This window comes from Ruditapes philippinarum, unplaced genomic scaffold, assembly GCF_026571515.1.
Source record: "Ruditapes philippinarum isolate M1 unplaced genomic scaffold, ASM2657151v2 ctg3299_1_1_1_1, whole genome shotgun sequence".
Classification (NCBI taxonomy): Eukaryota; Metazoa; Mollusca; class Bivalvia; order Venerida; family Veneridae; genus Ruditapes; species Ruditapes philippinarum.
This window is the reverse complement of record NW_026864452.1, coordinates 14,445-39,314: the sequence shown is the minus strand read 5'-3', so window position 1 is coordinate 39,314 and position 24,870 is coordinate 14,445. Positions and strand designations below refer to the sequence as shown.

At 30.2% G+C, this 24,870-nt stretch overlaps 1 protein-coding gene across 4 annotated transcripts; it reads right to left on the bottom strand.

The window, feature by feature from the left end:
• Positions 1-172: 172 nt before the first annotated feature.
• Positions 173-19,490, bottom strand: LOC132725631 (uncharacterized). Of its 4 annotated transcripts, none has more exons than XM_060710802.1 (10): positions 19,324-19,490; positions 18,715-19,059; positions 18,020-18,358; positions 16,729-17,034; positions 7,293-7,425; positions 4,775-4,833; positions 4,543-4,602; positions 4,260-4,331; positions 1,913-1,957; positions 173-1,509 (listed from the first exon to the last, which is right to left on the bottom strand). In XM_060710802.1, the coding sequence occupies exons 1-9, from the start codon at positions 19,376-19,378 to the stop codon at positions 1,923-1,925; spliced, it is 1,404 nt and encodes a 467-aa protein (XP_060566785.1). In that variant the 5' UTR covers positions 19,379-19,490; the 3' UTR covers positions 173-1,509; positions 1,913-1,922. The 4 variants fall into 4 exon arrangements, with proteins under 4 accessions (XP_060566785.1, XP_060566783.1, XP_060566787.1 ...); XM_060710800.1 differs by having other exon boundaries at positions 4,543-4,605; positions 19,324-19,482; XM_060710804.1 differs by lacking the exon at positions 4,260-4,331 and having other exon boundaries at positions 19,324-19,484.
• Positions 19,491-24,870: the final 5,380 nt, after the last annotated feature.

The following is a 24,870-nucleotide window of genomic DNA, read 5'->3' as shown; positions in this document are numbered from 1 at the left end:
TCAATATATAACCAGTCAACCCTATACTCCATCAATATATAACCAGTCTACCCTGTTCATCCATCAATATATAACCAGTCTACCCTGTACATCCATCAATATATAACCAACCTAGCCTGACCATAGTCACAGAGTAGAATTATAACAAAACTCCTGGCGTAGGTTCGTCAAATTTAATGAATATAATATGAAGAAAAAGCCTAACAACATAAATACATGATTATTACAAAAGTTAATCAAAACATACATGGTTTTAAATACAACACTTGAGCATTGCAAATAAGAATTGTTTCCAGTAAATGATTGAAATGAAAAGAATCATACCACAGCGTCAGAATAAAGAATGAAAATAATTAAATAATAAGTTATATATAAGTTCCAAACTGAACATTCTATCAAGTTAACTTATTGAATTAAGGTAAGTAGTACAAGTTTGCTTCTTTAAAAAGAAGCATGCGAGAGGTCTTTTTGCAGCTGTGGAAGATTTGTATAATTCGAAAAATATTTGGAGATATTTTTGCATACAAAGCATAATGAATGTATAAATTACAATTATTTAACAAATTAGAATTCATTACAGATATATTGAATATGTATCATAATGAAAGTTTGTTTTACACTTCATTTTTTTTAATGTTTTGAAAGATTATATTCCGGAGGAATGGACATTTTCTTGGCGCATAAGGGATACTTTTTCTACAAAGGGAACAATTTATGTTATGTCATCAAACTAAATTTTAAAAAATGATGATTTATATATTAAAAGCAGTATCAAAATAAAAATTCCTTGTAAAATTCAATAATCAAACTTTCTGTTAATGCTTTGGTAAGTATATGGAAACTTTCCTCTGCAACAGAGATTTCCAAAACAGACATAAAGTACATATAAAGACATATGTTAATAAAACAATTTTAAGTCCCAGCTTTACATTAAAAAGTTTATATCATTTGATTGGAATAAACAGTATACAGAGCAACCACAATATTTGAAGAAAATCAAACTAGATAACAATTTGTGCAATTTCCGCCAAAAAATCTCCGTTTCGTAATTTAGTTATATTGGTTCAAAAGTTAAAGGAGAAGCAAAATTTCGGTACACGGTTCACTCGGTCATATAATAGTGTACGGTGATATTGATGTTCACTGTTGCTATTTTTGGAACATGAAATAGTAAAACGGAATTCAGAAAACAATAATCAATTTATACAATATCATATAAATTTCACATGAAAGAAATACGTGAATTATAGTAAAGATTTTGAGATAAATAACAAGATACTAAATGTCGCTGTAAATGTATAATGTTCAGCTGAATTAAGAAACATTTTGTCTGCTACTTGGTAAGTATAGACAACACATAGCAGTTAACGGAATAATCTTGTTGTATAATGTACACTTAATTTGTCTTTTAATCTTATTTTCATTGCGAATCTTCGAGATATTTCACATGTTTTCTTAACTCTATTATTTGTGTAGATTCTCGGATATGTCATTTCCCAAACAGCCTCCCTGAAACGTAACAAGCAAAACGTGATAACAAATGTACTAAGCTCTCATTCTTCGAAAGCTAACCTAAAGCTAAACAACCGGAACCTTTATTAACAATTTATTGTTAGATATCTGTTTATGTCTAATACAGAAACAGATTTCTGACAAAATTGAATCGTCAGTACTTCTTAAGTGTATATATAATACTTTAAAATATAACCACATGCTGAATTTTGAATTTTAGTGCTGCTTTAAATCTTCAACTGACAATTCAAATATTCAGGAATCCCAATCTCACAATACAAACATTTTACTATTAACGCGCAGTATACATGTTAGCCAGACTAAACGAACATGTGGCAAAGACTTATTAATTTTTTAGCCATAAAGAGTTAAACAGTTATAATGTGTAATATAAGATTACCTTTAGTTGTTTATTTTCTATATTCACTGTAGGCGTTGTCACTGCCTTTAAAATAATATTATATCATATAATAGAGCATAAATACCATATAAAACAATGAAATATAGTGTTATATTAAAATATATACGGAATATAAAACGATATCAAATAATGAAGCATATAATATCACCCCAAAGAAAAGAACTTGCAATATCATATGAAATAATAGAGCATGTTATATCGAATCAAACAATGTACATGTAACATATAATTTCGTATCAAATAATGAAGCATATACAATAGTATTAAATAATGGAACATATAATTTCATATAAAACAAAGGAACCTGCCATATCGTATCAGGAGATGGAGGCGTAATTTCAAACGAAATAATCAATGGAGCATGTAATGTTCTATCAAACAATGGAGCATGTAATGTTATATCAAACAATCGGAATGTAATGTTATATCACCCACAACGTTTGAACATATAATATCATTCAATATTTAAGACGTTTAACAACATATCGAACAGTGGAGCATGTAATGAAACATCAAACGACGGACATTTATGTACAATGTTATATCAAGCGATGGAACAGTCATGTGCACTGTTATATCAAGCGATGGAACAGTCATGTACAATGTTATATCAAGCGATGGAACGGTCATGTACAATGTTATATAAAACGATGGGACAATCATGTACAGTGTTATATCAAGCGATGGGACAATCATTACAAATGTTTATGTCAAGCAAGATGGAAACATTCATGTAACATGTTATAATGAAGGCGATAGAACATCATAGTACATGTATACGTCAAGCGAATATAACAATCATGTACAAAGTGTTGCCAAGCGATAGAACAATCATGTAGTAACAATAGTTGGTATCATGCGATAGAACAATCGATGCAAAACGTTAATAGTCAACGAACCGAACAGTCATGTCCAATGTTACATTTAGCGGCGGAACAATCATGTCCAATGTTATATCAAGCGATGGAACAATCATGTACAATTTTATATTAAGCGATAGAACAATCATGTACAATGTTACATCAAGCGATGGAACAATCATGTACAATGATATATCAAGCGATGGAACAATCATGTACAATGTTATATCAAGCGATGGAACAATCATGTACAATGTTACATCAAGCGATGGAACAGTCATGTACCATTCATATCAAGCGATGAAACAGTTATATACGATGTTATATCAAGCGAATGAATAACCATGTGCAAATTGATATCAAGCGACGGGACAGTCATGTCCAATGTTATATCAAACGATGGAACATTTATGCACAATGTTATATCAAGCGATAGAACAACAGTCATGTACAATGTCATATCAAACGACGGAACAATCATGTTAAATATTATATCAAATGATGGAATAACATGAACAATGTTATATCAAGCGATGGAATAGTCATGTACAAATTATATCAACCGATGGAACAGTCATATACAATGTTATATCAAGCGATCAAAAAATCATGTACAATGTTATATCCAGCGACGGGACAGTCATATCAAACGATGGAACAATCATGTGAAATGTTATATCAAATGACGGAATAAACATGAACAATTTTATATCAAGCGATGGAATAATCATGTACAATGTTATATCAAGCGATGGAACAATCATGTACAATGTTATATCAAGCGATGGAACAATCATGTACAATGTTATATCAAGCGATGGAACATTCATTAACAATGTTATTTCAAGCGATGGAATAGTCATGTACAATGTTATATCAAACGACGGAACAATCATGTGAAATGTTATATCTAATGTTGGAATAAACATGATCAATTTTATATCAAGCGATGTAAAAAACATGAACAATTTTATATCAAGCGATGGAATAATCATGTCCAATGTTATATCAAGAGTTGGAACAATCATGTACAATGTTATATCAAGCGATGGGGCAATCATGTCCAATAATATAGCAAGAGTTGGAACAATCATGTACAATGTTATATCAAGCGATAGGACAATCATGTACAATGTTATATCAAGCGATTTGGCAATCATGTCCTCTGTTATAGCAAGAGTTGGAACAATCATGTTCAATGTTATATCAAGCGATGGAACAATCATTTACAATGTTAAATCAAACGATGGAACAATCATGTTTAACGTTATATCAAGCGATGGCACGTACATGTAATGTTAGATAAAAAGTGGAACATGTAGATCAGATCTTATGTTATCTTAGACAATGGATCAATGAAATATAAATGTATAAAGCTTGTAAAGAATGTAAAGAATAAAAACACATCATGTGGTTATAAAAAGAGCACAGCACAATTATTTTTTAGTGGCGAGCTGAAGGATTACCTAGCATATAATTTAGCCTTTGATACGAGCGTTCTTCATTTTGTAGGTGACCATCAATGCTGTTTATACCATCTGACAATATATCCAGTTATACAAGTTCTTACTTAGTTCAACAAAATATAACAATATTGAAAAAATACAATTTTCTTGTCTTATAAAATGGAAAGTACAAAATAAAATGATATATATTAAATTAGATTTGATTTGATTTGAAATTCTCATTTTGATTTATATAAGACATGAATGAAAAATGCAAATTTGATTGACAATTTTGTTTGGTTACCTGTTGTTGTTGTTGTTGTTGATGATCCTTCCTCTATGCTTTGACTTATAGCGTCTACATCTGCTGTATAATAAACATGTATATAAAATCAATCTGAAATCGATGAGTTTACTTGTAGCACTATCAGATTAATTTATTCTTCATTCTTGATAAACAATTCTTGGTATTTAAACATTAAAGATTATTTTGAGTACCTCACTGCATAAAGTAGAGATGTGAAATTTGTATTTACCTTGCTTTTTAGGCTGTTTGTTTGTCGCGTGGATTTTCATTGACTGTTGACGACAATTTCTGTATACGTATACAATGTAGAACGTACATTATTATTTTTGTCGTGGTTATTAAAACAAGAGGGCCATGATGGCCCTGAGTCGCTCACCAGAAACAAATGTTTTTTCAGTGTTAGAAATTATTTTTCAAATGAACTTGCCGATAGGCAAGTCCAGCTCAACTTTTATCTGCCCCCCCCGCAGTCATATACTTGTACTGTTTTTTTCATGTATGTATGTCAAAAAAACAAGGAAGTAGGTAAAATGACATAAAAATATCAAAAGTAGATCAGATTTTATCAAACTTTGATTTAACAGCAGCAATTGCACCCTTGGTCCAAATTCCACGTCTGTATTTCGAAAAGCAAGCAAGTAGGTCAACTGATATCAATAAAATCAAAAGTAGAACAGTTGATATCAAAATTCAATATGGCATCAGAAATTACACCCATGGTCAAAATTTCAAGTCTGTATATCAAAAAATTAAGAAAGTAGGTCAAGCGATATAAAAATATCAAAAGTAGGTCAGTTGATATCAAAATTCGAGTCGACATCAGAATTTACCCCCTCCTCTGTCCAAATTTAAAATCTGAATGTCAAAAAAAAGAAAGTAGGTCAAATGGTGTCAATGATATCTAAAGTAGGTCAGCTGATATCAAAATTCAATTTAACATTAAAAATTACACAAATTACACCCCTGGTCTAAATTTCTAGTCTTTACATAAAAGAAAAAATTGGTAGCTCAAGCGATATCAAAAATATCAAAAGAAGGTCAGTTCATAACAAAATTCAATTCAGGATCAGAAATTAAACCCCTTGTCTAAATTTCAAGTAGGTACATCGGAGAACAAACAACATCAAATTTCAATATCAAATTAAGTCAATTGATATCTTAATTCAATTCGCATCAGAAATTACATTCCTGGTCCAAATTTCAAGTCTGTACATAAAAAACAAAAGGTAGGTGAAATTATTTCAAAAATATCACAAACAGCTCAATTGATGCCAAAATTCAATTATGCACATGCAACTCAGGTTCAACAGTATGTCCCAAAATTTGTTGAAATGTGTTTTCTCCAAGTTTGAATCCAGTTTAACAAAAAGAAGGAGACGTTTAAATGTATTTCTATTTTTAGCTTTAGCAGCCCCTTAAAGGAGCCAATCAAATAAGTATGAGTAAACTTGATGAAAGACTACCTAACAATGCTACAGACAAAGTTTGATGATCATCCAACAATTGATTCTGAAGAAGAAGGTGTCTAAAGTTTTTTTCTATTTTAAGCTCTCTAGAGACCTCTAAAAGCCGGCAATCAAATTAATATGAGCAAACTTGATAAAAGACAACCTAACTATACTATAGACAAAGTTTGATGATCATCCATCAATTAATTCTGTAGAAGAAGGTGTCTAAAGGGTTTTTTTCTCTCTATTTTTAGCTCTAGAGACCCCTAAAAGCCGGCAATCAAATTAATATGAGCAAACTTGATAAAAGACTACCAAAGAATGCTACAGACAAAGTTTGGTGATAATCCATCCATTGGTTCTGTAAAAGAAGATGTTTAAAGGTATTTCTATTTTTTAGCTCTGTTGACCCCTAAAAGGGGCCAATTAAAATGATATGTGCAAATAAAAGTGTGATTGTCACAAGAATGCTTTAGACAAAATTTGAGGTAAATCTGCCCAGCAGTTTCAGAGAAGAAGATGATTGTTGACGCATGACGACGGACGACGGACACCGGAGTATCACCCTTTGATAATAATAGCTCACCCTGAATCTTCGGCTCTGGTGAGCTAATAACAACTGGTATAGATATACATTGAAGAGTGCATAAACTATTATTCTTTCCGTGGTTAAAAAACAAAATTGCATCCAAAAAAATTAAAGGATCCAGTCTTCTTCTGCAAAGATGTCATCTGTTAAAATTTACAGTCTTATTTTATTTAAATGTCCCTCCGCCGTCCCCAATTATTTTGAAAAATACTGAACTAATGTAAACGAGATTTTTATCAAGCTTAAGGTGTTTGACAAGGTAATGTATCGTTAAGACTATCATACCATTTAGTATATAATATAAATCCTTTAAAAATATGAGAGTAGCTAAGTGTTCTTTTGTGTTAGTAAACCACACCTTCCTATTTTGGTGTTTGTATAATATGCATTTAAGTTTAGGTTTCAAACGTTATTACTAATTATAACTCGTTATCGTTCAAGTAAAATTGAGTCATCCTGGCAGCATTTATTACGAATTGTTAATTATTATACCAATATTTTATACCAATTCAATTCAAGATTTATTTGGCATAAACATATACAATGTTCATCGCCAATACACTGTATAGCGGATATAATGTACAATTGAGAAAAGAATGTTATTACAAAGATACAGTTGTAGATAATACATGCATTTAATAATTTATACGGCAATAAATGAAATAAGTCATATATAATTCTTTTAAATTATTTATTATATTATAGTAAACCTTTTAGCTCGCCTCTTTGTTAGTGCATACACTAGACCTACTGCTGTCGCAATCAAAGTGACACAAATTGTTCCCACTGCGATGATCAGAACAGGGACTTTATTCTGCACATCATGCTCATGCGTGGATGTACCTGACGAAAACAACACAATGTTAGAATTGATTAAACAACACAATGTTAGAATCATTTAAACAACACAATGTAAAAAATAATAAAACAACACAATGTAAGAATTGATAAAACATCACAGTGTTAGAATCATTAAAACAGCACAATGTAAAAATGAATAAAACAGCACAATGTAAAAATTAATAAAGCAACACAATTTTAGAATTTATAGAACAACACAATGTAAGAATTAGTAAAACAACACAATGTAAAAATTAATAAAACAGCACAATGTTAGAATCAAAAAAAAACAAAATGTATAATAATTTAATAATGTTTCACTTTTTTTGGCAAAATTTTAAAACAAAAATTAAATTTAATATTATCAGAAAAAATCAAAAATTTTTTCAAATTTTCCGAATAAATTTAAATATTTTTTTGTGCTGAAAAATCACCCATTTTAAACTACCTTTTTTAAAAGGGGTAAGTGGTTATGTCCCCCAACAGCAAGTTTCTTCCCAAAATTTCGCGGGATTGTAGTTTTGGAATGGATTTTTCTTTTGGCCCAAACCCCGACAAAGGGCTAAGAAACCCAATATGGCGCAAAGTGGCCCCCAAATCCCAAAATTTCAAATAATTTAAAGTTGGTTTTTTCCCTTTTTCATTTTTGAAAATCAAATTAAAATTTTGAAATAAAATTTCTTTTTTCCCCTTCCTTTTGCTATAAAAGGTTGATTTTAATTGTTTTTTTTTTTTAATTTTTCATCCCCTAATTTTAACAAAAAGAAGAAAAAATTTGTTGCAAACGGGGTGTCCTTTCCTGAAAAAATGTGAAATTTTAAATTAGTTTTTTTCTTTTTTAAAACGAAAAAAACATAAATAAAATTTCTTTTAATATGTTTTTAAAAAAAATATAATTTAATTTAGAATAAGCGAACAAAGGGCCAAAAACTTTTTTTAATTGTTTTAAATTCATATACAAAGGGTGGGGGGGGAAATTACAAGGGAGTCAATTTTAAATTAAATCTTTTTTTTTTTAAATATATAATAGTGTTAAAAGATAAAAAAATTTTTTTAAATTGGGTTATTTGATGAAAACTTTATTTTTCATAAAAAACCCCTCCCAGTGTGTCAAAAATTTAAAAATACAGAAACTGTATCTTTTTTTTTTTGTTTTATAAACACAAAAAGGGCCCTTGAAAATTCGGTTTTGCTTTGCCCTTTTGTGTAGCCTTTTTTTTAAAGGATTTGTTTGCTAAGTTTGTTTTTTCCCTTAGCCACAACTTCCATTGTTGGGTTTAAAATGTGATTTTGATTATACTTGTGGGTAAATTTTCAATCCCAAAACCCCCTTTTTAAAAGGCTTTTTAAGAAAAAAAAAAAATTAAAAAAAAATTCCAAATTTTTAAAATTTTTTTAAAAAAAATTTTTCCCCGGGAAAACAAAAATTTATCTCCCCCAACCCATTGGGTAATGCACTTAAAGCTAAAAAACTCTTTGAGATATTTCCCTCTAAAATTTTTTTTTTAAAAAGAGTTATACATTTAAAATAAGAAATTTCTTTTTTTTGGCGGGCTTTTGTTTTTAAATTTTGAGCGGCTGCCCCATATTTGGGGGTTTTGTCATTATTAAAGGAGGTTAAAAAAAATTAAAAAAATGAAAAAATTTTAATTTGCTGGGGAAATTTAAAAAGGGGTGGTTTTCCGTTTACAGTAAGAGATTTTTCTGCAACTGATCAAAAATTTAAAATAAAAACATTTTATAAAAAATTTTAAACTTTGGGGTGTAAATTTGAAAAAAAATTATTAAAGGGTTTCCCTTTTTGGGCTAAACCCTATTCGCGATTAAGGACAACATCCTATTTGGGAGCGCGCGGAACCAGCTAAAATCATTGACAAAATGGCTTTAAAAATTTGCACACTTGTTTACCATCACCCTCGCACTTGAACATGGGGGAGGTCTATAAAAGCTTTTGAAAAAAATATCCCCTTTTTTAAATTTTTAAATTTTTACAGCCCCAAACCCCCAGAAAATTATTTAAAAATTCCCATGACATTCGTTTTTGGAACCCTTTGGGAAACACTTGTTAAACTCATAATCTAAACCCTGTGTACAGGGGGTATGTATCAAGTTTTTTTAACAAATAAACCCACTAAAAAATAGAGAGCACGCTTTTCCAAACTAAACTTTCCTTTTTTAATGATTTGACTTTTTGGTTTAAAAGGTTTTTTTTGTAACTTCAGGAAAGGAATTAAAAAACCCTTTAAAATTGGACGATAAAAAAGTTTAATCTTTTCCTGGGTTTTCCCTGATAGTAATTCTGTGCTGGGGGAAAAGCTAGGAAAACTGAATTTTCCAGTACCGGCCCAGGGAACAGGCCAATAAAAACCGAGTCTGAAAACAGCGGGTTAACAGTTTTAAAATTTAATAGATTTCGGGAGGGTGGTGTTGGGTCGGTAATTTTACCAAAAGGGGGGCGGGAAACCCCAATTTTAAAATTTCCCCAAGAGCACATTCACCCACCGAATCGTTCCGGGAACGGGCTGCAAACAGTTTACCATAATTTTCCCCTCATTTTCGAAAGGCTAGCAAAAGCGTGGAAACATGGAAAAACCCATAGAAACTATTTCAGGGTAGTCAAAAAAGGAAAATGCCCTCCCCCGCCCCGGGAACCAAAAAAGGGTTCCCCGATTCATTGTAAAAGGGCTCAAACCTTTTGAGCTTACCGGACGTTTGGGGCCCTTTGGACATTGTTTGCAAAATTTTTATATTTGAGGATAGATTATTTAAGTGGGTTTTCTAAAGACGTGAAATAGGGTTCTCTTTGAAAAAACCCCCACAAAACTAAAGTTTAAATTTAAATCAATTTTTCCCTTTTTTAATTGCCCCAAAACCCACTCTTTTTTCCTGATTATTAAAAATTATAATCCCAATGACATTTATTTTTTTAATATTTATTTTAAATTTTTACTAGAGGGTTTTTATTTAAGTCTCTTACTATTTCAAAACCCGGGAAGCTATATTTTGGGCTTTTAAATAGAAAAACCGCTACCTATATGATATTTTAACATGAAATATAAAAATTTAAATCAAATAAAATTTTAAATATATGAAAAGGAACGTAAAATAATAAAAAAAACTTTAATTTTTTCAAATTTTAACATTTTATCTTTAAAAATAAAATAAAACAAAAATTATATAATTTTTTTTTTAAAAAATTGTTTACTTTCACTGTCCCTTAATAAAAACAAAATTTTCCCTGTATATAAAATTCAAATTAAATTAAAATCTCCCTTGGGCCCTGCTGTCGTGTGGATGATTCTATAAAAGCAATTTTATTTTTTAGGAAATTTTAAAAACAAGGCTATCGCTTTTTAAAAAATTTTAGAAAATTTTTTACAAAGTCCGTCGTGTAATTGGGAAAATTTAAAAAAATTTTAAAATTGTAGTTTAAAAAATTTTTTACGTCTAGGTAAAAGAGGCCTGTTTTAAGGGGGAATGACGTATTGTAAATGGGTTTCTAACCTACCTCTAAATTCCCCCTTTTAAAAATTCCCTTTTTTAATTTATTTCCACTAAATTGTTTTTTTTCTTTAGGACCATACCCTTGTTTTGGGGACCATAAGGGCCGCTTTTTATGGAATGAAAAAAGTTTCCTTAAAAAGGTTTCCCATGAAAACATTATAACGCCCCTGGGGTTTGGGTTTCTAAATACAAAATCACCTTTAACCTGTTTAAAGGGTTAAATTTTGTTAAATTTCGGTGCTAGGGGCGGGGTACTGAAAAGTTTGCATTGAAGTGCCGTTAATAAAAAGGCTCAACCAAACCGAGAAAAGGGAAAACATTTTAAATTTTGACTTTTTTGTGCGTTCAAAAATTTTTTTAAATTTCGTCTTTTTAAATTTTGGAAAATTATTTTTCTTTTTGCCCCCCTTTCCCTTTTTAAGGCATCGAGTATTTTTGGGTTACGGGAAATTGGGGTTGCCCTTTAATTTTGTAACATTTTACATAATCGTATGATTTTATTTTTTTTCGTCAAATTTAACCATAAAAATTATTAGAATTTAACTTGGGGGATTTTTTTATTTACACTTTTTCCGTATATGGGAACAACCGTAGTGAAAATTGAAGTTCCCATCCACACCCCTAGCACCGGTTTTTGGGCAGAATTCTCAATTTTTAAATTTAAAAAATACACTTAAAGGAAATGAAAAAGTCAATAGATGTATTCATACGAAAGTGACAGGGAAATTTAAAAGTATAGTAAAAAAGTTCGTTTCAATTTCCCAAAACATACAAATATTTAAAAAATAGAGAAAATGGGGGAAAACTAAAAAAAATGGATTTTAAAAGGAAACAAAAGGTCAAAAAAATAAAATTTAAAAAAGGTAAAATATCCAAAAAGGGGTTTTTTACACTATTTTTCCCAAAGGGGTTTTTAAAAAAAAATACAGAACCAAAAACAATTTAACACGAAAAAAGGTCAAATAGAAGGAAATTTTAAAAAACCAAAACAGTTAAAAAGTCCAAAACAACATTTTTAAAATAACATTTTGTTTTACTGACTACTTGTAGTTTCATGAAAAAAGAAAGGGAAAGAGGGAGATCAAACAAAATAAAATAAACCTTTTTTAAAAGACGGGTTTTTCAATTTAAAAAACTTTAAAAAAAGTAAATTTTTCTTTCTTCGAATAAAAAAGGGGTGGGAAATAATTAAAATAAAAGGGTTTTTTGCATCCCCTTGTTCTTTTCAAAAACCTTAGGTGAACTTACAACCAAAAACAAAGGGTTATTTTAAAATTGGGGAACCACATTTTTTAACCCGAATTTTTGAAAAACCGGGGGAACCGTAAATTAAATTTTAAAAATTTCCTTTTTTATTAACTTAAAGTAAATATTTAATCCAAAATTAAAAGTAATCGGGGGGGAAAATTTTATTCATTGGGTGGGGGAGGAAATTTGGGAAATAAATTTATTAAATAAAATAGAAGCAAATTTTTCAAAATTCCCCGGGTTTAATAATGTTTTTTCATTACATGGGCTTTCAAATAAAGAACTAAATAATTTGGGCAGAAACAGAAAATTTGGAGAAATAATTGATTTTTAAAAAATAAGTACCATTTTCCCAAACCTTTCATCAAAAAACTAATTTTTTAAAGTAAAGGGCCTTTTCCCCTTTTACATGTCCCTTCTGTATAATTACAAAAAAAAAATTCCCTTAAAAAAAAGATAGGAAAACATTAAAACATAAAACCCCAAAGAGTAAATTAAATAGTGGAATAACAAAATAAAATAATAGATTTTTTTCTGTTTAAGCCAAAAAACAAGATATATAGCAAAACCCCCTAAGTTTTGCTTATTTTGGGTTTTTTAGTAAAAAAAAAAGCAAAAAAAAAGGGTCTGTTTTTTCCCAAAAAAATTAAAACTCTCCGTTAAAAAGCTTTAAAAAGAAATCTCCGTGAAAAAAAAACATTTGAAAAAAACAAAAACGGAAACAAAAAGAAGGAAAAATTAAAATTCAAATTTTAGGGGTTTTTGGGCCCTTTTTTTGAGCCATCTTTTTTTTTAAGCTACGCATCGGATTGGGGGCTAAATGAATAAACCTTTGGAAAAATACGAACCCAAAACGAAAAATTTGGGATATAAAAAACCTTTCCGTTGGGTGACATTTGAACCCCTTCGGTGTCATTTTCCCTATGAATTTTCAGCACTAAATTTTGTTTTAAAAAATAACACATTACTGTCAGGGTTTAGCGGATACTGTTTTAAACCCCAATTGGGGATTATTTCCCAGTGTAGCCTAAAAGGGTTTTTAAGCGAGATCAAAAGGGGGTTAAAAAAATAAAAAAAAATCTCGACAGGGTATCGTTATTATTTTTTTATATTAAAAACCCAAACCCCATAGTTAAAAAAAGCATCGCCCGAAAAATTTTTTTTTTGTTCCTAAACAAAACCCACATTTTTAAAAGTAACCCTTAAAAAAGAAAAAAATGCCCAGGGCATTTTTAAATTTTTTAAATACTGATTAAGTAAATACAAGAAAAAACATTGAACAAAAACATCAAAGGGGGGTCCCAAGCAAAGAAATAAGAAAATGAAGATGGAAATAGTAGACATATGATTCAAGATATTCTTTAAAAAACTTTTTAAAAGGTTTAATTGGGTTTTTCCCAAAAAGAACGGACGGAAGAACATTGTCTTTTTAACTTTGATTTGGGAAAGGAATTAACCCTGTAAGCAATCATTTTCAAAACCCTACCCCTTTTGGTTAACGCCCGATCAACACCAAAAATTGTGGGAAAATTTTTCCTTATAAATAAAAAGTTTAATATGGGGTTTTGAAAAGGGGAAATTCTTAAACTTTCAAATCAAAATGAATTTAATTTTTAATCGTTTTGTTTTAAAAATTGCAATACATTTTCGAAATTTTCAATTATTGGTTGGGCTACGACAAGGCCAAAAAAAATTGCCCCCGCCAGTTTGACTAAATTTTTTGGAAAAACCCAAAAATTTTTTTTAAAAACTTGGGCGATTGTGGGATTTTAATATTTTTAAATATGTATAGTAAATTTTTTCGCTGACGATATGGAAAATTGGTAATCGCAAGAGGATTTACAGCAAAGATTAAAAACTCTTTATTTGAATACGTAATTATGGGGCCTAGAGGAAATACCCCCAAAACTAAAAAGTTTTTTTTTGGGAATAGAGGCCCAGTATTCTCAATGAAGTTTTTTTTATGATAATGAAGTTGGGGAAATTGTTGACGATTTTTTAAATTTTTTAGAGGTAGTATTAAAAACCTGGTCCTTTGTACTTTTACAATAAAAACTTATAGGTAAAATTGAAACCCAAAGAAAGTTTTAATATGTAAATTAACAAGTATGAAATATCCCCTTCTTTTCCCTTACAATTATTTTTATGCTTTTGTCGGGTCTATCATAAATTATGCTTGTCCAGTTGGGGATTTACAAAATTTTTAAAGATATAGAGAATTTCACTTTAAATTTTGCAAGTTAATTCTTGGTGTGAAAAAAGCTCTTGTAATGAGCAATTTAGGTGAGCTTGGAAAATACCCCTTTATTTAATGATATGTTTAATAAAAAAATATTGGTTTAAGTGAACTTCAAGCAAAATCATTGTTAAATTGTGTATATAAATACATTTAAATCAGTGAAAAAAGGATGAAAAAAATGGGGATATAAATAAAAGGAATTTTTGATGAATTTTGGGTTTTTTTGAGTGTGGAATTTTTCCCGAAAATTTATAATCCAAAAAAAATTTTTTAAATTTTAAACAAAAGTCATTGATTTTTAAACAAAAATGGTTTCAGATATTGTTAATAATAACGTTTAATAATTTTTATAGATTATAAGGATAATTTTTCATGGGAAACTTTAAAAAAAATTAAGGTATGAAATAAAACAACAATTAACCCGGTCTCAGAATATTGGCATAAATTTAAAAAGAATCTGGGAAAAATGGAGAAACAGACTTTAAAGACGAGCGAAAATGGGCAACTTTTTTAATAAAAGATATTGAAGACGAATTTCCCTTTTTTACTTGTTTTTTAATTTGTACCAGGGAAAAACGCACTAAAATTATTAAAAGATATTATTATAAAAAACCTAGCATGTTTAATTCATAGATACTTCAGTCATGTGAAAAGTCTATATTATTAAATTTATGTAAATTTATTTATTTTGCAAATATAAAAGAAAGATATGTTGATAAGCTTAGGTTATACATAAATGTAATGTTAAAATGTTGTTATTATTTCATAAATATTGTTAACGTTTAGATTTCGCTATTAATTTTATATTAAAATGAGATTATTCTGATATTAAAAATGAGATTATTCTGAATTACATTTATTTATACAAATCAATTTTTTTTCGCAGCAATATATGTTCATCTCCAATATACTGTAAATCTTTGAATTATATCATGTGTTTATCTATTTATAATATTTGATATGTGTAATGTAACAAGATACTGTATTGTATACGTTACGAAATAAAATTTCTGTTCTGTTCTGTTCTGTTCCTTATTATGTATTCGCTATTAGCGAAGACCCCCTCTTAAGGTATCTGTTCACACTTAGTAAAAATATGACACTGGTTATATTACCATGTCATGTTAAGCATTATTGTTTATTATACAATAATTGTAATATCTATTTTAATAACAAAAAAATTAATACAGATTTTATGAACATTGTTTCCTCTCTCTTTTGTGTTTTTATGTGCTATTTAATACTGAGTTTTTTACGTTACTATTCTTTTTATTAAAATTGTAAAATAAATTTTAAGAATTCAAATGTCATTTTGACCGACTTTATAAGTCAAAATTTTAGGAAAAAAATCATTTAAATCTTAAATATATAAATTAATTTTTAAAAACGTACTTTACTTTGATTTTTTTATAATAATCATATATTTGAGAGTTGAATCTATGAATTATTTTTTCAATTAAAGATTGGTAAAAACCAAACTAAAGTGAACAAACATGAAACTGCATTTTGTTGTGTTGTTGTTTTTCAAAAGCTATTTATCTGTAAAATATTTGTTGTCTATGTTCTGTAACGAAGTGATCAAACATCTAATTTTTTTCTGTCCAAAAATTACCGGGAAGAGATCGGAACCAATAAACCGTGTGATATACTTTTCGCCGTCACTAGTATACGGTAAAAAATAAGGGGAGGAACGGGAAATCCCGATGGGAGTAATCCTCTATAAATAGATTTTCAAAAATTTTTTAGTCATCAACCACCCTTCTATTTTAACATACCATTCCCCCTGTGTACTACAAAATAAAAATAAAAAAACCAAAGAGACGGAAAAGGTTTTTGCTTTGAAAATGAAATTTATTGCTTTTGAAATGTTTGCAATTTGCGAACCTCCAGTTCGCTTTTTTAAACTATCGAAAATTAATTTAATACAAGCACCCTCAACCGATGGGAATGATCGCTTTTATCAGCCGATTTTAAAGGGCCGGAAGTTCTGTCCCCCTTTCACAAAATTGATTTTGTCCAAAGGGGGCGCGCCTTGGCCCGGGAACCCAAAAAGGGGAAGGGCTTTTTCACGAAAGTAAAAAGTTTAACTTTTTTATATTCTTGTATTACCCGTGGAATATTCGAGAATTATATTTTATCAGAACACATTATGGGAGTTTTTCATTGAAGGCTATATTGAGGTTTGATGAGACGTCTTGTTTCCACTTATGTACTCGTTCAATATAATTTAGTATTGTACACAAACGATGTATAATCACCTCATATATTTATTCTTAAATTTAAAGCTTACAAGATAATTCCGTTATTCTACTTACTTAGTGCTTTTATATGTATATATGTTGTTATGTCGCCAAATTCTGGATAAGATGACTGACAGGCACACGTTTCAGATTGTTTCACAGAGACCGTCCATGTGACAGTCAGTGTCTTGGTACAGTAAGAGACACATGTTTGCAAGGTATGATTATCACATGTCCACTTCAAACATGTCAAATCCGGAAGTGGAAATGTTCCAGTGACGTTACAAGATAAAGATATTGTTGCATTTTCCTTGACGTAGTAAGTGCTTCCATTTTCAAAGTTCGAGATAACTGGTGGTTGGATAGATGGTTCGTCATTTTCTAAAAAAGGTAGATGTTGAATTTAAATGCACAAGTAAATATTCATTTTAAATTTTTGATATTAAATATGTGACAGGTCGAAGGTTTGATGGTTTACTTTGTGCCATGTAAAGTTAACATTTTAGTATTTTTATCTACCTCATTCTTAAATGTTTCTATTTTAATTCTTGTTTTCCATTTGTTGAGGCAACGTTCCGCCTTATTGTGTTCGTTTACAATTTTTGGAGGGTTTTTTGTAGTGTGCAGATAAAATATCATATTTCTTATCCTGTTTATTATATTTGTTTATTGATAAAATATTTGTAATAAGGTTTGTTTCTAGTCAAAGGTTCTTAGCATTCATTTTTGGTAATGTGTGTTAATTTATACATATAACTATCATCATGGCGGTATGGGACTATTTTCTGTAACGTTATCTTAACAAATCACTTTATATCTTCAATATTTTGACATATAGTTTTATATAATCCCTATATTTACAGTTTCTACTGACAGTCACAGAATGTTTCTTGTTGGAGAGATTGTGAAGATATGTGTAAGTGATGTTGTAGTGGACAGTGCCACACACTGGTAATATACACGTATATATATTTTTTTAAATGGTAATTTAGTTATATGCAAATGATGTCATAATCAGCATTTTGAGTTAAGGTTTGATTCATATTTAGACATTCTTTAATGCATGACGCAAGACTAAATTGCGTATTTGATTACTTTATGTAATGATTTGTAATATTCTATCAAGTCCTTTTTTGTCTTTTAGAGACAGTTTCTGAGATATCACTTCTCTAACAAAGGAGTTGGATTAGTATGTTTGATTTGACTGTCAAATTTAATTCATCACTACATTAAATGAAGCATTTGAACTGCTACTTGATGTTGCCTATATTTACTCCCTGTTCCGGCTATATGATTATCAGACAACACGTATTTTAATTCATTGGATATGAATTAAGAGTAATACAAGTACATTTTAAACACTTACCATTAATAATGATAGAAACTTCTTTTGATTTATGTATGTATCCTATGGAGTTATTAGCCACACAGTATATTTTCCAGCCACACATCTGTGCGGACATGTTGAGTGTAAGCCTGCTAGTTGTAGATATAAATCCTTCTCTACTCAATCTTGTTGAAACAAATAAAGAATCAAGCAATGGCATATCGTCATTTCCTCCATGTTGACCTTTATCGGCAAACCAGGCAATTTGCGGCGTCGGTAGAGCAAATGAAGTTTTACATAGAAACGTTGTGGTAACGGCTTCCGGAACTGATATCATTGTCCCCGTCGGGCTATACATTTCCACCATCTCAACCGGAACTTACAAAAGATAGCAATTCACAATGGGAATTTGATTGAAAGTCTTCTATACAAAGAAAACAACAACAAAAATATCACAAGCAACAACAAAACAACAACGAAAAAGCAAACAGAAAAAATATATGATGAAAACAAACAAAAAAGCATATCTATCACACACAGGTTTGATGGGATAATATTTTTCATTATTTAAGTTAAGCTTTAATTCTATATCATTAAGCTATAAAGTGAATTAAAATTGCATAAGTACGTAACGTAATTTTAAATTGCTGATGTAATAAAACAAGTTTTTTATGCAACACGTTCTGTGCTTGTGCTTCAAATGTAAGTTGGAAATCTACCACTTAATACATTACCATTCACATGAATGTACTGTCTGTCACTTTCTGTCCCATCCTGGCGACATGTCCAATACAAACCATGCATATCACGCGCGACTCTCTTCAATGTCAAAACATATACATTATATGTAGAACATTCCCATCCATATAAACTGGAATCATTCAGAAATCCTACAGCATCACATGTTTCATTTATGTTCATCAATGTTGATGTTTTAGTAAGTTCTTTTGAGTACATCCACGTCGATTCTAAAACAGCTTGGGTACCAGTATATGAGCAGGTTAAAGTAAGGCTTTCGTTTTCAGTGACCTGCTTTGCTGATAGTTCTAATTGTACTTGCTGACACTCCACACCATTTTCTGTACATAACCATATATATATTCGGTTTAATATGATAAATATTTCCAACAGTACAATTATTATATGCATTTGCTGATAATTATTTATTATTTCTACATGTTTTCTTTTTTTAAATTATTATTAGATTTATTCTTACAAACATAAAATTTTTGAGTTATTCCATACACACGTCTTGTTTTTAAATATAACAATTTAATGAAAATTTCGTTTCCTTATCCACTTATTACTGATTACAACACATAAAATACAAATAGAGAACTTACTTGTGAAAATAGTCAGATAAAGTAGAATTACTTTAAATAAAGTTATAACAAACATTATTTTTGTACTTCTATAAGGTTCTAGGCAGAGTACTTTCTCTATTGCACTTAAATTCTGTAAGGAAATTAAATTTGGAACGTGTGTAAACAATAAAAAACATATTTATTTGTTTTGCTTTGTTGACTTAAATTCCTTATAGGCTTAAGAACAAAAGAATTTTCTACTGTTTATTACTTTCAAAAAATTAAATCCATTATCATGATTTCAAGCCAGATGTTATTTTAATCTGGTTTCAATCAAATATTAACTTCCCCACTTTAACAAGTTATCCTGTCGTGACATATTAGATACACTTTTAATTTTGCTTTTAAATATTTACAATGATATTAAGAACGTTTCAGAACATAAACTGTTTGAAGTGTGAATAATATTTACATGAAGGTAAATTTCCATTTCGTTAATTTTCCTGGTCAAGATTAGGTTGAAATTGAGACAATAAGGTAGAAAAAACTGTATCTAACCGTCAGTTTATTTATTACAAGGAAACATTAGCCACATTATTACCTGAAACGTAATTATAGAATAAATATTACAAATGTAACAAATAAAAGTGAAAGAAATAATGTCAAATTAATAAACATTCACATATTTCACGTATTACAAATATGATACATAAAAGAAACTGTTTAAACTTTACGTTAGACAACACATTTAAATGATATAAATAAACACTTATTAAAACAAACTAACAAAATTTAATTGTTTCTAAAGGTTATTTCAAACTAAATATTTCACACTTACAGATAAAATACTAAAAACTAGAATAGCTAGTAAATTAAGGTATTGCTAAACTAAAATTAAAACACAACACCATATGCAAGTTACACGCGGTTTAAAACAGATTAAGTAACATAAAACATACTTTGAAACATAATTTAGACCAAATTGGAGAAAGTTGAAATTAGAGCCGTCATTAAGTACCTCTGTAAGAAAGTGATTTCCCCAAAGGAAATCCACGCAGACTTCATGAATACACTAAGGAAGGAGTCGCCTTGCTATAGCACTGTAAAAAATGGGCTGGTGAATTTAAGAGGGGGGGGGGAGAGCATTGGAGATGATGATCTGCCTGGGCGGCCACCAACTGATGATTGTTCCGGAGCTATGCACATCTGTTTTGCTACATGGGGGGGGGCCCCTGTGAAGCTTTGCTGTGAATTGGTATAAGTTTTGGTTCAGTTCAGCAATTTCTACTGATTTCTATGGCATGTCAGAGTTTCCCGTTGATGGGTCCCCAACATTTGGCCCAAACGCCGGGGAAAGGCTTGACTTTTTCAAGATATTTTTTTTGTCTCCTATAAAGATGAACTGATTTTAATAGTGCCGAATGCCAACATGGCACCACTTAAAGTGCACTTGTCGCTATTAATCTTATAAACACACCTTACTATTAATCTTGGCGGTTGTTTACACCGACCAAAAGTTGCTCAAAAGAATCTATACCTGCTGTACCCGGATACCAATATCTTGAATTGAAGCATTTGTATTAAGTGTTGTTGTAATGACACGTAAAACGACCAAAGGTATGCTTTCCCCATTTGTCATCTAATACTTTGAAAAAAACAGTCAACAACTGACCAATCGTCATTGTCCCGTACATCTGCTCAGGAAATCAGTTTTAACTTTATTTTTTTTGGCAACCAAACGAAAAAGTAAGAATTATTTTTGTTATTGCTTTCCTTTTAACACAATCTTTTTAATTGTATTTGTACTTACCCTTTTTGAACAGACTCAATTTTTTTTTTTAAATTTATCTTTTCTGAATTTTTTTCCATTAAAGAAATGATTTTGAAAAAAAATTCCATAAATACAGCCCAAGTTACCAGGTGGAACTCAAAATGCTCCCGGATTCTAACCAAGAATCGATAACATCGCTGTCTGCAAAACCTTTTATATAAAAATCTGGAAACAAAGTTATCCCTCAGAAGTATTAATCACAAAAAAATAAATAAATTAAAATGGCGGACTCGGTTTAATTGAATCTGTACATGAGAGATAAGAATAAGAGAACACCCCTCTGCCCCTAGCCCCGGGGCCGAGGTATAATCCTAACATTTAAAAAGGGTGCTGGATCAATATCTGAAGGACAAAAAAAAATTAGCAACACTGAAGTAAGTACCCCGGGGAAGGGGCACTTGACACCTCCTTTTGGAATTATAAAAATCTGAAAACAAAGGGGATCCCTAAAAGCATAAAAAACAACAAAGAAACAAAAAAATTTACAGCTCTTTCATTGAATCTTACAGGGGGGAAAAATAAAAAATGCAACATCCTCACGCCCCCTAGCACGGGCTTGGGGTACTCAACCCCCGAAACCTAATTATTTGCTCCAGAAAAACGTTGCAAAATAAACCCCCCAACTCCTGACGAAAACAAAGACTATGCTGTTTCAAAAAAGGAAAACAAAACCCCGCCCAATTTCAGTTTTCCCATCCAATAAATGCCACTGCTTATTTGACGGGACTTTTCCAGCTTGCTTGCTTTTAACCCCAAAATATCTGTTTCGGGCCTTTTACTTTTGAGTAAAATAACATTTTTTCACTTTGGTAAAATTATTCTAAAATTGAAACATATCTATCTCATACCATAATAATGATTGTTTAGATGTCGCACAGAGAACTGGGGTTCTTATATTACAAACTTTGCGCGAACAGCATAGAATCATGCATTTTTGTTAAATACTCACTCAAACAAAATTTAATAGTCCTTTTAGCAACAGTTAATTGATTGTTTCTTACAAGCTTGGCATAGTAGTAAGTCAAATACCACAATGTTAGATCTTCATAACCATCTATAGGAGATATTTGAATATGAAGATTATCTGTATTAACTTTTTGATCTATGAACTTATTTCATAAACCTCAGAGTGCGTCTCACAAACAACCAGTCAACAGTTTATTTCATTACTGCGCACGCACATGATTTTAGCAATAACAGAATTTGACATTTGTTGCTGACACCTATGTGATTATTAGTAACCGATTTGACACATGTTTCTTAAGCCAGATTTATAGTTTAAAGTGGAAGAAAGATAAGTTTGACATTCATAATTTTGGTTTGAAATTTCAACTATTGAGCTTTTACGACGAATATGATACAGTTACTATAAACATTTTGCTGTTTTGCATTTTGAAAACTGAAAGGTTGGTTCAATACGATAACGAATATACTCTGGAATAAATTTTGGACAATATCATTTTATAAAAATTGCTCAATAAATTAAGAACTGGACTTATCCTTAATTAATATCCTAAAATTTCTAGTTGAAACATGTACATTCTATATTTATATTGCTTTATTTAGAATTTAAGATACACGATGGTGAACAATACTGCATTTTTATAAAATATTTTACTTTTTTGGGTATATAAGTGTATGTTAACTGTAGCTACAACATATATACAACCACATATTTATATCTGACTCACCGTATGCAAACGAAACTAAACATTTTTAACTGAGCATTTCTTTATGATAAATATAAAAAATACAAGATGAATGCTGTGGTATCTTGAATTAAGCTGAAATCCTTACGTCTTCAAACATCATGAATTGATATTGATATGAATGATAAATTTGTTTTCATTAAAGTAGTTTTACTCGTATTAATATGAGGTTATGAAGCCTGCATGTCACAGATAAGACGTCAAAAGACAAATTTAAAAAGCAGGCAACATAATTATCCTTAGGGTGATTATACAGAATTCAAGTAGTAATACTGGAACCACCCAAATAGAAAAAGGCCGAAGAGAAGTAACTAAAAGTACCACATTACAAATATACACAACAATAATGTCGTGCTGAACGATCTTCAAGGATCGAAAATATAACATCATTGGTTAAATGTACGAGGAGTTCTAAACCTTGATATATTTTGTGGCATATTATAAAAGATATATTTCACGTTCCACAGCAAATTTGTCTTAGTTCGGCTGATAAGGAGGCAAATAACAATATCATCGTATGGCTTATCCATAATTTACAAAATGAAGTTAACAGTACTAATACTTCATTTTAAACTCTTCACTTCTGAAAGAAAAAAGAGATGGTTGCCAGTCATATTTCTAGTATTTCTATCTTTGAAGTTCGTATTGATGAGAAAGAGCTCAACCTTCCTATAATGTACTGGATTCCAAAATAATGCCCATATAAAGCTCGCCTTATTGCTAATGCAACTTCTTGTACTTCCATTAATCTTTCTATTTTATTGAGTTTTTGTCTTACTGCCACTAAAGCACATGTCATTAGAGATTGTGAACAGTTTAGTTTAATATCTTTTCTGGTCTATTTGAAACTTCAGTGAAAACTTAGATACATTTAAGGTTAAGAATTGTCAAGCTTTATCTGTAAGTACTAAGATTTCTCTACCAAATATATTATACATTGCCACACACTTATCATCAATGATACATTGTCATTTTTAATTCAAAAGGCATTTGCAAATGAAAAAAAAATGTTGTTTTTCTTGATTTAATTCAAGGTAGGCTTTCTTTAACAATGTGGGCCTGTGACGAGGTTTGTATTTATTAGATTACATTTGTGTAAGGTTTGGTAATACTGTTTTCAAACAGATAATATACATTCCAGTGGAAAATAATTGTGCACCCCTGATTTATATCGCTACCAGGGGGATTTTATGTTAAATCTTTACAAAAGGAAGTTATACATGCATTTAATAACACTTAGATGATATACCTAGATGATATCCTTAACATAAATAACCTTTATTTTGATCAAATGGTTACTAAACTATATCCTAATAACATCGGTCATAGTTTTTTCTGTTTTCTTTACTAAAATTATCTAACGTTTTTTTTCAAATAGACTATGACCCATTTACTTTAAGGCATGCCACAATACCTCAGAACTGCATGCTTGGTGTTTAACCCTTGCAGAGGTGGACGTCAAGCTTTCATTTTTTGATTGCATCTGACAAATAAAGTGGAAGACTCTATGATAGACGGATCTCTAAACATTTCAGACTGAATTGTTATACTCTTCGTCTTCTTTGTCAGGCCCTTGTGGGTGATTTTCTTGTTGCTCTGCCTTACTTTAAGTCATCGAGAACTTATGTTATGGTCATTTAACTGTACCTTTTATACATATGTACATGGTCATTTCAGACTTTTATAAATTTGTCAAATACTATTATGACAATTTTATAATTTTGCTTGACAGGGATTCATTTAACTATGTCTATTCATAAAGGAACATACTCAGCAAAAATGATGTTTGACGGGCTTAAAACCGGTTTAAACACAACAGTTGTGTTAATATAAAGTTCGCCCAAGCGTTTCCCCCCCTATTTCCTTTTCATGTTTCACATGATTATTTTACATTTTAATTGTTTTCCCTTTTGTTCATTTCATTTATTCCCCCTTTTTTTCCCATTTGTGCCCCACCCTTTCTCCAACCTTTTTCTTTCGCCCCTTTCTCTTCTTCCGCGTGACTTTTTGTTCCTATATTTATTTTATGTCCCCCTATTTTGCACC